At 46.5% G+C, this 15,493-nt stretch overlaps 1 protein-coding gene across 3 annotated transcripts in view; it reads left to right on the top strand.

Annotated features, from left to right (window-relative positions):
- Window positions 1-435: 435 nt before the first annotated feature.
- Window positions 436-15,493, top strand: part of FLT4 (fms related receptor tyrosine kinase 4) — a 94,181-nt gene continuing 79,123 nt past the window's right edge. Inside the window, exon 1 of one of the 3 annotated variants that reach the window (XM_077924608.1) lies at window positions 436-852. In XM_077924608.1, the coding sequence (XP_077780734.1) occupies window positions 795-852 (58 nt within the window). In that variant the 5' untranslated portion in view covers window positions 436-794. The remainder of the gene's footprint in view (window positions 853-15,493) is intronic. The other 2 variants (XM_028718256.2, XM_028718255.2) reach the window with 2 other exon arrangements.

Below are 15,493 nucleotides of genomic sequence, written 5' to 3'. Positions count from 1 at the left end.
AAGAGAAGACTCCAGACGCGCCCCTTTGCCCGAGGAAACCATTTGCCTTTATAAGAATAGCAAGGCGGTGGTGGAGCCTCTCACCTGCTCCTTGCCGCGTTTCCCCCGTCCCACAACGCTGCGTCTGCCCATCGCCTTTCCCAGCAAATTTCTCGGCCCCCCACGCGGAGCCCATCATTCAATCTGACTCGCGACGTGATTCCTTCCGCCGTCCAGTCCCCCCCCCCCCGGACCAATTTTGCTCTAATTGCGCGCGCTCCCCTCACACACCTTAACGCTCCTGCCCACCCCGTCGTCGACGAGCTTTTCTCTCTCCCCACGCCCACCCCCGTCTCCCGCCGCTATCCCTTGGCGGGTGAGGGAGAAACTCCGCTTTCCGACCCAGCAAGCCCCACCCCACACTCGGTGCCCTTCTGGTCGTCGCCCCCCTTCTTCACACTTTCCCCCCTTTGCCCACCAGCCCGCCCGCCACCTTCGCTCCCCGCCCCCGCCGCGCGTTTCCCGCCTTCCTTCCGCCCCTCACACCGGCTCGGCTGCCTCGCGCAAAGACGGAGCAGCCCCCGGCCGAGCTGCTGCGCCGGGGCAAACTTGGCCAAGCCGCTCCAGCGGGATTTGCTCCCGGCAGCGGGAGGAAAAGGAAAGGGAAGCGCGCCCGAGGCATCGAGAGAGCGCGTCCGCCCTGCTTGAGGCGGACGGAGGAGGCACAGCCTTGCGCCGGCCCTCGAGTAGAAGCAACCGCGGAACCCCCGTTGCCAGACGTGGCTTCGCCTGCTGCCGCAGCCCCTTCGCTGGAAATGAAGAGAGTGTGCACGCTCTCCCTCTGGCTCTGGATCGGCATCGTCTCGGAAGCAGGTGAGTGAGCGCAGGCGCGCCTTCGACGGAGCGCACGCCGGCGGCGCCGCGCAGCTGCCGTGGGCTGGCAAGGGATGGGACGGGACGGGGCGGGGGGCGGCGGGCATCGCCTTGCTGCGGGAGACGGAGCGGTCTGCGCCCGGGATGAACCGGAGCGGAAAGCTCCAGCCCAGCAACTCCGCGCTCCCTCCGCCCGCGTGCGCGGAGTTGCCCCAGCGGCTCCCGACCGCCTGGCACCGGCGGGGACGGGCATCCCCTGGCTCCTCTCACCCTTTCGCTGCTCCTTGCACGCTCTCCGTGGCCTCGGCCCCCAACCTTGCCTTTTGCCTCCCTTTCTTCTCTAGATAATATTTGCCACTTTTCAGCTCCCCCCGCTTTTATTGCTTCTTTGGATTCTGAGACCCCCAGCTGCGCGCTCTTCCTCTGTCCCTTCATTCCCTTTCTCATCCCTTTCCCTCTTTTGTTCAACTCCGCCGCTCTCCGGGCAAAGCATATGCCAACTTAGTAGTGCTGTACCCGCTTCCTTCGACTACTTGTTCCATCTTTTTCGACTTCAGCTGGATGACCGAGCGCCATTCAACCACCAGAGGGCACTCTTGGGTGACTAATCTTTTCCTCCAGCTGCAGGCAAAGTTCGGGCAGGAAAGGGGACTTTAGACATCCCTTTGGTTTAACCCCGCAACAGGGATCAAACCTGCGCTGGTTCCTCAGGAAGTGCCTTCTGGTGTGATCCTGCACAGTTTATCCTGCCTTTGTGTTGGTTTTTTTCTTTCTTTTCCTTTTTAATGCATTGCCCGTTGTTTGTGTGCTATGCAGACTGAGACACATAAGTTGGTTCAAGTTACTGCATTTATTGCCAAAACACATTGACTGGCCCAACACTAGGGCTGCAGTCACAAAGTGAACAAAGTGGGACCATAGGAGCCAAGTCCTAGGGGCTGAGGTCCCTTCACCCTCCCCCAATAAAATATCGGAGCCGCCCCCCCCCATTGATCGACATTGCCATTCAAATGGTATGTGCGCGCTGCATCTTGCTATTGATTACGTGGGGTGGGGCTTACCTCCCCCCACCAATATTTTATTCAAGTTAGCACCCCTGAGTGGGACTTTCCTTCTGAGTAGATCTATACTGGCTGAGACTGCATGAGATGCCTGTCAGACTTGGGAGTAGGGAAGTGGTCTGCATGTCAGAGGGCCTGCATGTCAGTGCTACTAATAAAATAAAGCTGTAGGCAACATTTGCTGAGATGCAGAAAATGTTTCTGTGGAGGAGGACTATGACACATGATTTGCTAGCGTTCAGGTGGGAGGCTATAAGGAACCAGAGAGACCACAGCAAAAGTCATAGTGCAGGAAGCTTTGCATGCGGTAAGATCAATTTTTGCAGCATAAGACCATTTTCTATCATCACAGCTCCATGATTCATCACTGTTGTGGTGTATTGTTTATTCCACAAAAAAAGTGATTTAAAAGCAGGGTCTTGAGCATCTGAGAGGTATAGAGTGCAGCACCATGCGCATTGCAAGTCCAGACAGCTGCTGCTCAGCAAAGGTGCTTTTAAGGCATAGTGCTTTGCAGCTGGAATTGGACACTGTGATGAATTATTTGTGGGTGATGTTACCTTTCTCCTACTAACCTAATGGGTCTGAACAAGGCTAATACACACTGGGTTGCTGCCTCTGGGGTGGAGTGCACACAAGCAGCGCACATGCTTGGTTTTTCATGTCCTGATACAAAGAGAACTGAGTTGATATAATGCTTCCTTCATAAGGATCAGAGTTTCTGTGAGGCAGGAGGGCAGTGTGGATTGAGAACACCACCTTTCCTAAACGAATAGCTAGAAAGGAATGAAGAATAAATAGGTGTGAGATAAATCTGGCATAGGGGCTTGAATGTGTTCTGAAAGCTGATGGTGGTGATGTTCAGACCCATGTTCAGCTGTGAAGCTCACCTGGTGACTTTAGAGTACATTAGTTTCAATGGCACACAATTTTTTATAGTAGCTTTAACACTCTTTATCTGTCTCTTATGCCAACATGAATGTCTGATGATCAGGTGCCACTATTGGCATACTTAACTTTGATTTGTAAATATTTCCTTTTACATCCAGACAGTATTGCACCATAGTTCAGGGGTGGGGTAGGTGATTTTAGCCGGTCGCTTTGTCAGCCTGTCCTATCTCCCTGAGTTATTGAGAGGCTAAAGCAGGAGAGATGAGGAGATCCATACATATTCCCTGGAAGAATTGTGTGTGGCGGGGTAATCATCACACATAATGTTAAGAAATGTTAAGTCTTGTGGTTTGGGTGAGGAGGTTTACAGACTCCTGTATTTGGGCTCTTTATAATAGGGATGTCTAAACTGTGGGCTTTCAGATGTTGTTGGACTATACAGATCTCATCAGCCCCTGGCAATAGTGGTGTGTGGGGGCGGAATCACAGGGGTGGTTGCCCCGGGTGCAAAATTCTTAGGGGTGCAACATTTCAACACCCGGTGCTGCCTCAATACAGTGCATGCTTCCATTGCTGAGTTCTGTTGAAAATGGCTTCTCCATGCAAACCAGAAAGTGTCCTCTCCAGGCAGCGGAGTTATTTCTCCTTTCTTAATCTTTGCGGCTGTGATCTCCTGGGTGCCATGGGTGCCATTAGGAATGTGCATGCGTACTCTGTCCTTTTCCCTCCCTCCTTCCCTCCCTTGTCAGCCCCTGGGCACTGGCAACCCACGCCGCGCCAATGCCTACCAGCACGGGACAAGGCCCATTCTTTGTTGCCTCCTTATTTTGTATGATAAGTTGTAAATAAACATGCACAGTCGGTTCTCCTCAGGCCCACCCAGCCACTTGGTTAAGGGTGCACCAATTTCTTTGGCCTGCAGTACATAGCTGGACTGCAGATCATACTGACTCGCCTGGCTTCATGGATCAAGTCTCCATTTACAGTGAGAGTGCTAAAAGCATCCTTTTGGCACGAGGCCAAGTAAAACTCAAACCTACCGCTTCCAGGAATGTAGCTGAGGGAGGCAGACAAATCCTTGTAGCAGACGTAGTGGAGCATGCTGACATGATTGCAGAGGGCATATGGAATATATTATTGCCGCACTTTTCCCCGATAGATCCCCAATTGCCGCAGCACCTGCTGCAAGGACGCTTGACACAATGTGTTAAACAGATACCCCCTGCTCCTTGTAGCCTGGGACTTGGTGCTAGGCATTCCGATGGATTGCAGCACGACCATAATTTCTCCTCTGTGGGCATAGAAATACTTCTGCAGCTGCTCTGATATCCAGTGACTGTTTAAATTAATCCCAGGATTTTTATTGCCTCTGGCTATCTTAAAGCTTTGTTTCTTATTTCAAGCTGCTAATGAGGTGGGTTGTGTTAGTCCCATTGGTGGATTTCTCCTAAGGTCAAAACTGTAATGGTGCTTAATGAATTGCAGTGGTATCATTGCTCCTCCAAAGTGCCTCGTCATTAAAAGGACACAGCCAGGCTCAGTGCCTAGGCTGGCTCTGTGTTTTAAGCCTGGTTCTACCCAGCGGCACAGGAAGCCTTTCGGGCACCTGGGGTGGTGCGCCCAAAGGGGCGGGGCAAACTGCCCATAGGGACGGCATGGGGAGTGCGGCACCCATAGGGACGGGCAGGGCGCACGGCACCCATGGGGGGGACGGGGCGGGGAGTGCAGTGCAGTGCCCTTAGGGAGGGATGGGATGGGGCACACAGCACCCACAGGGACAGGATGGGGCGCGAAGTGCCCTTAGGGAGGGACAGGACGGGCGCCCGGCACCCATAGGGATGGGGCGCACCACAGGGGCCAGGGCCTCAGCCACCCTACAGCTGGGGGGGGAGGCAGTGGGCAAACATCGTGGAGCCTGTGGGTGCCTGAGATGCGTGGCTCAGGCACGCTGCAGGCCCTACAGTGAGTGCCACCCGCCATTTTGTCACCCCCTTCAGTGGGGACACCTGTGGTGGACCACACCTACTGCACCCCCTTGCTACGCCCTGATTTCTACCCCCTCTCAAAAATAGGTCTAGACTCTACATATACTCACATGCTTTGCATCCCACACTTTACCAGTAGGGCTGGTAAAAGTCAGAAAAAGTCAGAAACTCTGGAGAGCCATTATTAGTCAGTGTAGACAATACAGTGTAGGCTGTAATGGTCTGACTCGGTATAAGGCAGGTTCCTATGCTCCCATTGTGAGTACAGACAGCTTACAAAGGGAGATTTCCAGTCCACTGTCCCACCTTATAATTCCTCAGTCCTTTTAGTTTTCTTCTTCTTCTTGCAATAGCCTTCTCATGTTACACTTGACTAAGACATTCAAAGCCAGCTCAGCACAGTTGTGGCTACTTGGCAGTGAGGCCAAACCAAGAGATGATGGAAAATCCAAAACAAGCTAGCAAGTGTCCAAATGGAATTCCAGTTATTGTGCTACAGTCCATTGATGCCCTTCATAAAAAAGAGACAAAGATAATATTGCTGCAAAATCACAAGGATATCATGAATCACCAGTCACTGGAGAGACAAGAAAGAATGCAAAGTTGTGTAATGCAATAAGGGCAGAACCTGGCGAACTAACTTATTGAATCTGCCCCCCTCACATTCTGCAACTGCAGTCATCCACTTGCCCTTCTGACTATTTCCAATATTTTAAACAGTATTGCTTTTCCACAGTTACTCCTCCTATATAAATAATGCCTCTTCACTTCTCTCCATCTGTGTTATGAATTTACAGCAAAGATTTATCCCCCTTTCCTCCATAAAAAAACCCCAAGTTATCTGATCAGACAGGAAAAAGTAATAACCCAATATGTTATTCACAGAAAAGAGAGTGGACCTTCTGGAATTTATCTTTAAACATTAGGAAGTTTCTAAAGGATACAGGGATTACCTTTTCATTGTAGTAAACCTAGAGTTCGCCAGATGTCAGTTTATTCCGTTAATGGTTTCATAATAGGAAATAACCTGTTCAGCATACTGGAAGTGTGTAAGTATAGCTGTCACATAGACAAGCAACTGTAAACCTGTCTATAAGGAGATAAAATAATCACTGAATGCTTTCAAGACATGCATATGCTTAACTTCCTGGCATAAACTTAATAGAGGTACATAGTCAACTGTTTGCTATTACAAATGGGTTAAATTTATACACTGCTGAGACAGGCATGCCCTGAACTGAAGTTGGGTGATACATTATAGAGATCAAACTGTGCCAATATTACACTCTCTGAACTTTATGTAAAACTGAGTCACGCACTATGATTAATCCAGGTATCTGCAGGTCCCTGCCTTTTAACAGGTAGCCTGCAAAGAGTTAAGTGAAGATGCTTAGCTATGATGCCAGGCATGATGTCCAAGCCTCTGCTGGCGGAGGTCAGCAGTGGTTCATGGGAAAGGAAAAATTGGCAGCTGGGCCGGATGTCCTGCGTTTCCCCTCTTCCTGCAGCCGCCTGAACTGCGGTCCTTATTTAGCTTTCCTGATGGGCAGGAGGAATCCGATGGCGGAAACTGTCATAGCCTGATAACAGTTCAGGGACCCCTTTATGATGGGTGTCTAGGTAGGCAATGGGTCAGTTTTCATTTTGGTGAGGATGGGGGAGGAGAACAGCATGCCCGGCCAACTCAGGCATGATTGACACTGGCCATTTAATATACATTTTCCAGGGGGAGAAAGTATCTGCACTTCAGTGTGTTGATCTGCTCACTTACTTGTAAACAAATCACGCTGCATTTCTAGTCTGAAAATAATCCAACTATGAAATAATGACGTCTTTGAAGGAGGTGTTTTTCCCCCCTTTCTGTGGGCGGTTGAGCCAGCTGACTCAGGGAGGAGTTCATGGGGAGAGGGGAAAGGGGGATCCTGGAGTAGAGCCTTCTGGCTGGAGTCCAGGCCCGGGCAGAGTTTTCCACTGACTTATGGTGACAATGTGTCAGCAAGGCCAGCAATAACAATGGCATGGTACATGGTGACGCAGGGCTTGTCAGAAGTGAGAGGCAGTCAAGAAGGAATCTCTGTACAAGCAGCATGAACAAAACATTCGGACGTGTATTTTCATCATACATGGTGCTTTGATATGATCTGTGTACTAGAGTCTACGTTTACAGTTACATACAAAACAAACCCGTATTAGAACTGCTGAAGTAAATATATTTCCAATAAAAGCAACTCCACTATATTTGTATTGACTTCTGCCATTTTTTCATGGAGCAACATGCTCCATGAGAATGGTCATCATATGCACACTTAGCTATTCCTTTACCCCATGTATCAATCTCCATTTGGAGAATGAAACCTCAGCACAGAACAGCTTAAACTGCAGGTCAGAGCTAGGCAAGCACTGATGATTTGGGGGGTAGCTATGGTGAAATTCATTGTGGACATCCTAATGATCACCAGTGTTTGCCCAACTTTGACTTGAAGCTTAAGCATTTCTGTATCCGTGGTTTAATTTTCCATGTGGTGACTGATACATTAAAAATAATAATCCAAGAAAGGCTGCTTGAAATAAGAGATAGGAAACGTGCTCCAATTTCCACTTCACTGAAGAGGGCAAAGTTACTCTGGATTTAAAACAAGACAAGATGGGGCATGCAATTTTGCAAACATATCCAATTAGCATAACTCATGTTGTTCACCAAATGTTGGTTTTTCTGGCTGCAGAATTGTAAACTGCACATTACTAGGCAAACACAGGTTCCCAGTTTGCCTAATACTGTTAATGAATGGATAGGCAGGGCATTAGCAAGGGGGTGTTACTGGGCAAGAGTGAGTGCTTAAACATTTTCAGCACACCAATGTCCCCCATAACCCTTCTCTCCCACCAGTTCCCCACCCCTCTCTTTCTCTCCCAGCTCCCTGCTTTGCCTAGGTGGCTCCAAGGCCATGCATTAGCCCATCAGTCAAGCAACAAGTCCAGGAGAATGGTTGTAGGGAAAGGCTAAGCACTTCCAGCCTCTGATTCTCCTCTGTAAATACCCGCTGCTGCATCACTGTTGACTTTTTTCTTGCTGAGTTAAATTGTACATATACCCCGGGACTTTATGTATTAACAGTGCACAGGATTGAGTTGCTTCAATAAACCTCTAAAAGGGAACATGGAAATAAGGGACTGTTATGTCCAACAATGGCTGCGCGCACATTACCCTGGCTCCAGTGTGCTCTCATTCTGGAGGTACACCTGACATTAGCCACAATCCATATCTATCATGTAGTTCTTGATGCTTGATGTGTTTTCCCTCAAACCAGTTGCCATATGATTTGAAAACATAAGCCACATTCACTTCCCAGTTAAGCTGAGGTGTGTACCTTTGAGACAACCATTGTGCATGTGCAGATGACAGCTTCATGGGGGAATTGCAGGCAAGGGGAAATGTTCATTGGATGAAGATATCCTTGCCAGGCAAATGCAACTTGAAATGCAGCAGGCGGGCATCTCATTGTGTTTTAAGTCACTAATATGTACATAGCCTACGTATTTTGGAAGAGCCTACTGCCTATTCCAAAGAGTAGCCATATTTGCTCCAGCTTGCTGGTTGTTCTGTTTTCCTTGCAGTTTTAAATCTTACCTCATTTCCACCCTAGCAGCATCTGCAGGAAGGAATAAGGGTGATCAACCAGAATAGTCTCAAGAGTTGTAGACAGAGCAGAAAGGAACATAGCAATGCCCTGCAGAGTGTTCCACAGAAAGAAGGAAGGAAGTTTTTATTACTAGGCGAAATCCTAAATTTCTTGTTCTGCACTCAATGACGTCCGAGGGACTGTTGGCTGATTGAAATTGAGAATAAAAATTCCAGGAATCACTGCAAGGGCATGGGGTATGTAAAACGTTTGGCAAACCAGAAGTTTTCAGAAATTGAACTTTAGTAAGTTGAAATTGCACTGTTTCCACAGGTAAAACTGAGATGATGTGGACAGCCAAGGCTCTTATGGAATATAGGCCCTAAATCTAGAGGAGGAAATAGTTGTACTTTAGTCTTGTTGAAATAAGTGGGTCAAGTTTAGTCATGGCTAAGCCTAATAAGCCTGACTGTATTAGGGCCAAAGTATACAAGGATTTAGTTGTCCTTCCTCCACATGTCTATACTGCAAATTATAAAATGTACAATTCAAGTACATATGCGATTTGAGAACCAAATGTTTCAGCCTTGTAATTTGATTTTCTGATCAATCCATCATTTTATTTGCATGCCATCTTTCCATAGTTAAAACTATGCTCAAAGTGGATTACAACATATAAAAAATGCATAACTACAAACATAAGAAAAGTAGTTATAAACAATAAACAAAACATCAAAAAGTACACAACCAAACTGAACAATTTCCACATAAATCATAAGATCCAGTATAAAGATATAAAAAACTAACAGCAGCAACCCCCCACGACAAATTCCCCTAAACAGTTCCCCAGCCTCTGATAATAAAATGATATTTATTTTATAGGTTGGATCATCCTTTATATTTTTATTTATACAGGCAACAACAGATTTATGTGTGCCCGAATGACATGTACACACGCACAGCACCAAACCTGGAAATACCCCAAAATGTCATAAAGACACCACAAAAAGGGGCGGAATGGGGTACGGAGCAGGCTTATGTGTGCTCTGCCGACACATGGGAGGATCTGGGATGTAATCCCCCGCTCAAAAACGAGGATTGCCTGTATACTGGGGACTGCACCACTGTTTAGGTTGCTCACCAACCCCTGCCTGACCACTTCCCCTTTTCAACCCTTCTCACCTTTCACCTGGCACTAAACCCATCCCCATCCCTTTACACCTAACCCAAACCTGCCTTCGCTGTTTGTTATTCTATTTTTACTGCCAGGAAAGGGGAGGCTTGCTTTTGAGATTTTCTGCCTCAGATACCCAATAACTTGTTGGCTTTGGATACTATGCCTCTTGATGTGTGTGTGTGTGTGTGTGTGTGTGTGTGTGTGTGTGTGTGTGTGTGTCCCCATTTATTGCTCCACTTTTGGGCAGCAAAATGTCCTGAGTTGGCTCTGTTTCTGCATAATGTATTAATATTTCAGGTAAAATATCATTGAGATAAGAATACAAATGAAGGAAGCAGGGTAAGATTTACCAAAAGGAGTGAGAGTAGAGATGGTACAGTATTTGAAAGAGGTGCTTTGCCCAAAGTATTGTCCAAAATGTATTTGGGAGGAAACATAGGCGCCGACTCCATGGGGCTTGAGGGGGCCCGAGCCCCCTCAAAAATTTGTTTGGGGGGGCTCCGCCCCCCCAATAATCTCCGGCGCCCCTCCAGCAGAGCGCCATCGCCGCCCCTCCCCCAGCCCAAAATGCACAGGGAGGGGCGGGCTGCATGCCTCCTGCCCTCCCTCCCGAGCAAAAGCTCCACCCAATTTCCTTTGGAGCTGATTAATAGGCGCAGCATGCTCTCCCCTATTCGCTCACGAGGAGGCGGCGCCACTTTATTTGCATATTCATGAGCTTATTTATTATTCATGAGCTTTCCCGGGCCCCCCCAATATTTTTTATAAGTCCGCGTCCCTGGGAGGAAAATGTGTGTGTGTGTGTGTTTTAAAGTTAGTACCTCTCCTTGTGCCTTCCTCATTCTCGAAGAATGAGCATCCGCTGCCTCATGCTGATATGTAGCTTTGGCATTCTGCTTGCTCCTGACTTTGCAGTCCAGTGGCAGAGTCAGACAAGGACTGCGCTCCCAGGGCTTGGCATTTCTCAGTATTTACAGCCCCCTCCCCACCCCTAGCTGGTTAGACAAATAAAATCTAATGCCGACTGAATCCCCAGCTCTCTGTCCTCAACAGCAATAACAAGACCTGGGTGGCATTTCAAAGAATTTATCCGTAGGAGATGGCTTGAAATTAGCTAGCATTGGAATATATTCTTTTAATTTTGGGGGCTGGAAGAGAAATGTAATACTTTCTTTGTAATAGACTGGAGACTCTGGCTTAGCTGCTGTTTAGCTAGTATTGCTATGAATTGGAAAGATTGCTTAGAGCATTGACCTCTCACTAACCCCTTCCCCAATCCCAATGAAAACATGTTTTATTGCAAGAGTAGATAAAAGGAATCATAAATAAATGTGGTCTTGCGCAAGCTCTATGCTACCTGCCCAAGTGCAAAAATATGTGTTAGCACTGACAAGTTTGATTAAAAATCGATGGCTAAAGTTCCTGCTTGCACTAAATTTACAGTTTTATAATGTTTTAAGAGAAGAGAGACTGTATCATCCACTTTAGAATACAAACCACCAAGCTTTGAGAAAAAGATTCAGATCCATCGCTGATACAACAGATTGGTAGAAATGAAAGTTTCTGAATTCCTTTCAGCTGCAGTAGGGGGTACATGGGCCCAGGGGGAGACTAGGCCCATTTTTATAACACTAAACTGTGGTTTAGTGTTATATCCAAACCAGGTGTCCAATTAATTCATCAAGACAACAGAGTTTTTGGAGACCACACTGTTGTGGATTTCGCTATACCTTTCTGCTACATCTTGAATGAATGAGACCAGCTAGTTCATCTGATTTTCAACCCCTTTCAAGCACACTCAGTTATTAAGTACAACATCTTTGTTAGTAATTACCATCCTTAATTGAGTCATTAGCATATATAAACATTTCCCTGCTATTGTATCCTGCTTGTGAGTACCTCTGGGGTTTGAGTTATTGTGTATGGAAACAATTTTAAATAGGAAAACAACAATCAGTAGAATTAGAATTTAAAAAAAAAAAAATTGGCGATTTATGATGGCCTGCAAACCATTTATTAAAAAAAAAATATTTTCAACTTGAAGTTCTAACTATGAAAATATGATTGATTTGAACACAAGTAGCCTGTTGAGAAAGCCACAGCATGGCATTTCAATGGACATCTTTTTTGTTTGACGAAAAAAATGAATTTCATGCCTGCCTGTGATTATTAGTAGTTCTAAGATGCCTGAGTTATCTGTGCAGATTCATTGACTGTCTCTTTGAACTTGTAATCATCAGGATTTGTACTCCGCAAAGGTTGCACTATTTGATTGTTTTATTAAAGGGGGAGGTAACTGAAGTTCTTCAATCCTGGGAGGCTGCAAAATAAAATATTAGATATGCATTCCTTTAAGAATTAATTATATGATCAAAGCATTTTCCATCCATTTCCTGCTCTCTATGCTGCTATGATTATAGCTCATCTCTCCACCAGAGAATTCAAGAAAACTGTAATGCATTTATAAACCTAAATAGGGAATGTTTGCACATTGGGGGGAAATGGTCTGTTTCAAAGGCTATAAATTTAGCCAGTAACTCCAAAGTAATGAAAGTAATCAAGGACCAAACCAGGGATGGCACCTCCTCACCTCTCTGTAAGTGCTCAAGCATTTTTCACACCTTTGTGATGTGAACAAATTCAACAGATGAAGTGTTTCCCAATATGGAGATGATATGAAGTATCTCCTGTTAGGTTTCTCTGTCAGGCAACTGTTAAAAGAAGTCACAGGAACACTGATAGAAAAAGGCCACACCTACATTTAAAGTACTTATTCAGCTTTAATGCTAATCGTTTTCCACAAAGAATCCTGGGAACTGTAGTTTGGTAAAGGCACTGAGCTCACAGACCAAAAGTTCCCAGCACCAGCTCCCAGGATTCTCCATGTGTGGTGCAAAGAGTGCTTTGAAAGTATGGGGTGAATGTAACTAAAGAGAACTGGCAGTCCTAGAGAAAGAGATGGCTAGCCCCCTTGCCATCAGTTGTTGGCAGGCCAGATCCAAAAGGAAACACGTGCTGTCAGATGTGCGACGCGCACCCTGCCCCTCTAACTTAAAAGCAGCACATATTGAGCTCAGCAGAGGGATGGAAAGGCTGCTGACAGCCCAGATCCGAGAGGAGGTCTGCAGGGTGGCCCCAGCTGACCTGGTAGCTCTAGGCCGGACATGTGGCTACCTGACAGGCTAACTTTGGCCCAGGACATCTCCTCTCTGAGAGGATGGAGCCGGGGAGGGAAAGGGCACTGCGGTGGGGCAGGGGGGAGAGAAAGGGAAGCTGACAGGGAGAGAAATACAAACACGGCCTGGCAGTTATGGTGCGGGGGAGGTGTGGAGGAAGATGAAGGGTAAACCTGGCAAGAGAACTCAGGAAGTCAAGCTGAAGCAAAGTAAGGGGAATGATGAGATAGAGTTTCCTGGAGAGGGCTGGAGAGAAAGGCAGACAGATAAACAGCCAGGAGGACCCAAGGAACAGATGCTGTTCCCTGAGCAAAGGCCTAGAGGGCGCTACGCAGCTGGCAACTTGCCAAGGCCTGGTTTCTGTTCTCTCTCTCTTGTCTCCTTATGCCTTTTGATTTTACTTCAAGGACTTCCACATATGGCAAACATATTAGAAAGAAGAGGTGTCACAGCACCCCCCTCCCCACTACTGTTTTCTAAACACTAAATATTGTTCATAACATCTAGCAATGTGCCGGTAATGCTGCATATTTCAAGGGAAGGCCAAGCGTTAGAAAGGTCAGGTTATATTCCTCGGCCACACAGCCATCAGGCTTCCTAAAGGCTACAGCTTGTAGTGCTGCCTCTTATGATATCAGTGCTATATTGTTCTGTCACATCTTGGTTGCCTGTGTACACATTACTGTAGGGCTGCCCCAAGACATTCTGGAACCTGAGGCAAACCACAAAATGGCACCCCCTCTCCCTGCCAGGTGATAAGGGGTAAGTTATAATTACTGTTACGTTATTTTTATGAAGAATGCATAGGTTATATAATAGGCCTGCATGGGGAAGTTTGATGTTTTTATTGTAAATTGAAAATAACAATGGTGGTGGGTTTTTTTTAAAAAGGTACATAAAACTTTTGACAAAATTATACTGACCTATAGTTACACAGCAAATTATCCAGTACAATTATACTTATAGATCTACCTCACGGCGATATTGTGAACATGGGGTTGCCATTTCTCATCTAACCTAGCATTCCTGCCAAAAGGTTTGCTGCAAGGAAGGATATCCAGGATATGTGTTGCCTGTTCTAATGCTGTAGGGCTCAGGATGCAACCTTTTTCTGGGTGTGGTATTGCTGGGTTCAGCTCCATTCTACAGGAAATGAGCAACCAGGAAAGGCAACAAAAACTCTATAGCACTTGGAGCAAGCAAGAAATGCAGGACTACCCATCTCCTTCTTGCAATGTAGTCTTTATAAATGATGAGAAATTTGGTGTATAAATGGGACCTACAACAAAACGTTGCAATATATTTTCTCACACACACATCTAACAGTAGCATTCCTGTTGAGGGAGGGGACCAGCCAGCCAGTTAACCATGTCTTCCTCCAGCTTCCTAAAATCTGCTAAGGGCTCAAGCAAGCCAATTCTTTTCTCACTCTTCCATTCTTGGTTTTCCATTTTTCTTTTCCAATTGACAGTCAACATTCCATGGCTCCTGATGATCATGGAACATGCTTAGTCTGCATTGAGCTGTTTGGGGGCATGTGGTTGCCCCATTTTGGTATTTGTGGACTTTTAAATACTTTGGCAAACTTTGGGGTTGCCCTGAGCATTCTGATACCTCCCTTAGATTTCTTAGTAGCTGCATTTTCTATTGGCATGAGAGCACATAAGTTCACCAGCCAAATTCAGGCTATGAATTTTAATCCTTGTTTTAATTCTGCCTGAGTTTTATAAGAATAAATGAACTGCCTGTGGTGGTGTGTTGGACTGTAACAATTTCCAGAGGAGTAGGGATGTTAGTTTTCTTTAGCAAAAACAGCAAAGTCTTGTGACAACTTTATTATAGCAAAAGCTTTTGAGTTCAGGTGCATGAAGTGTTATCCTGTCAATGCATATGATGAAGTGGACTGTAGTCCACAAAAACTTATGCTATAATAAATTTGTTGTCCTTTAAGGTGCTGTACTGCTTTTTGTTCTTTTTGCACTATTGGCTCTGAATAAAGGGCCTCAGACTCCCCCCCCCCCCCTGGAAATTTGGCATTTGTAAGGTTTTTTCATTCTGTTTATCTCCCAGGAGGGGTGGGTTTTTTGTTGCTGTAGTTTTGAGGAACCTAAACAGGCAAACTGATTCTGGTCTCTTTCTCCAACTATAATAATGTTGTCTCAAGGAACAATTAGAGTTGCCAGATTTCCCGTATTATTATATCATATTTCAAAATATCCCAACTCCATAAAACAGGCACTCCTAGATTCTTGGCATGACCCATTTTGATCTAGTGGTTTCATGACAGTTTCATGTACAGCATTAAAATATCTGCCTCCCCTCCCCATACTCTTGCCCTAAAGTATTAAGAGCTGAAACCAAATTTCACCATGTTGTTCTAGGTAAAAGGTAAAGGTACCCCTGCCCGTACGGGCCAGTCTTGACAGACTCTGGGGTTGTGCGCCCATCTCACTCAAGAGGCCGGGGGCCAGCGCTGTCCGAAGACACTTCCGGGTCACGTGGCCAGCGTGACAAAGCTGCATCTGGCGAGCCAGCGCAGCACACGGAAACGCCGTTTACCTTCCCGCCAGTAAGCGGTCCCTATTTATCTACTTGCACCTGGGGGTGCTTTCGAACTGCTAGGTTGGCAGGCTCTGGGACCGAGCAACGGGAGCGCATCCCGCTGCGGGGATTCGAACCGCCGACCTTTCGATCGGCAAGCCCTAGGCGCTGAGGCTTTTACCCACAGCGC

Source organism: Podarcis muralis, chromosome 2 (assembly GCF_964188315.1).
Source record: "Podarcis muralis chromosome 2, rPodMur119.hap1.1, whole genome shotgun sequence".
NCBI lineage: Eukaryota > Metazoa > Chordata > Lepidosauria > Squamata > Lacertidae > Podarcis > Podarcis muralis.
The sequence above is the reverse complement of the archived record's forward strand: the minus strand, read 5'-3'. Positions and strand labels throughout refer to the sequence as shown.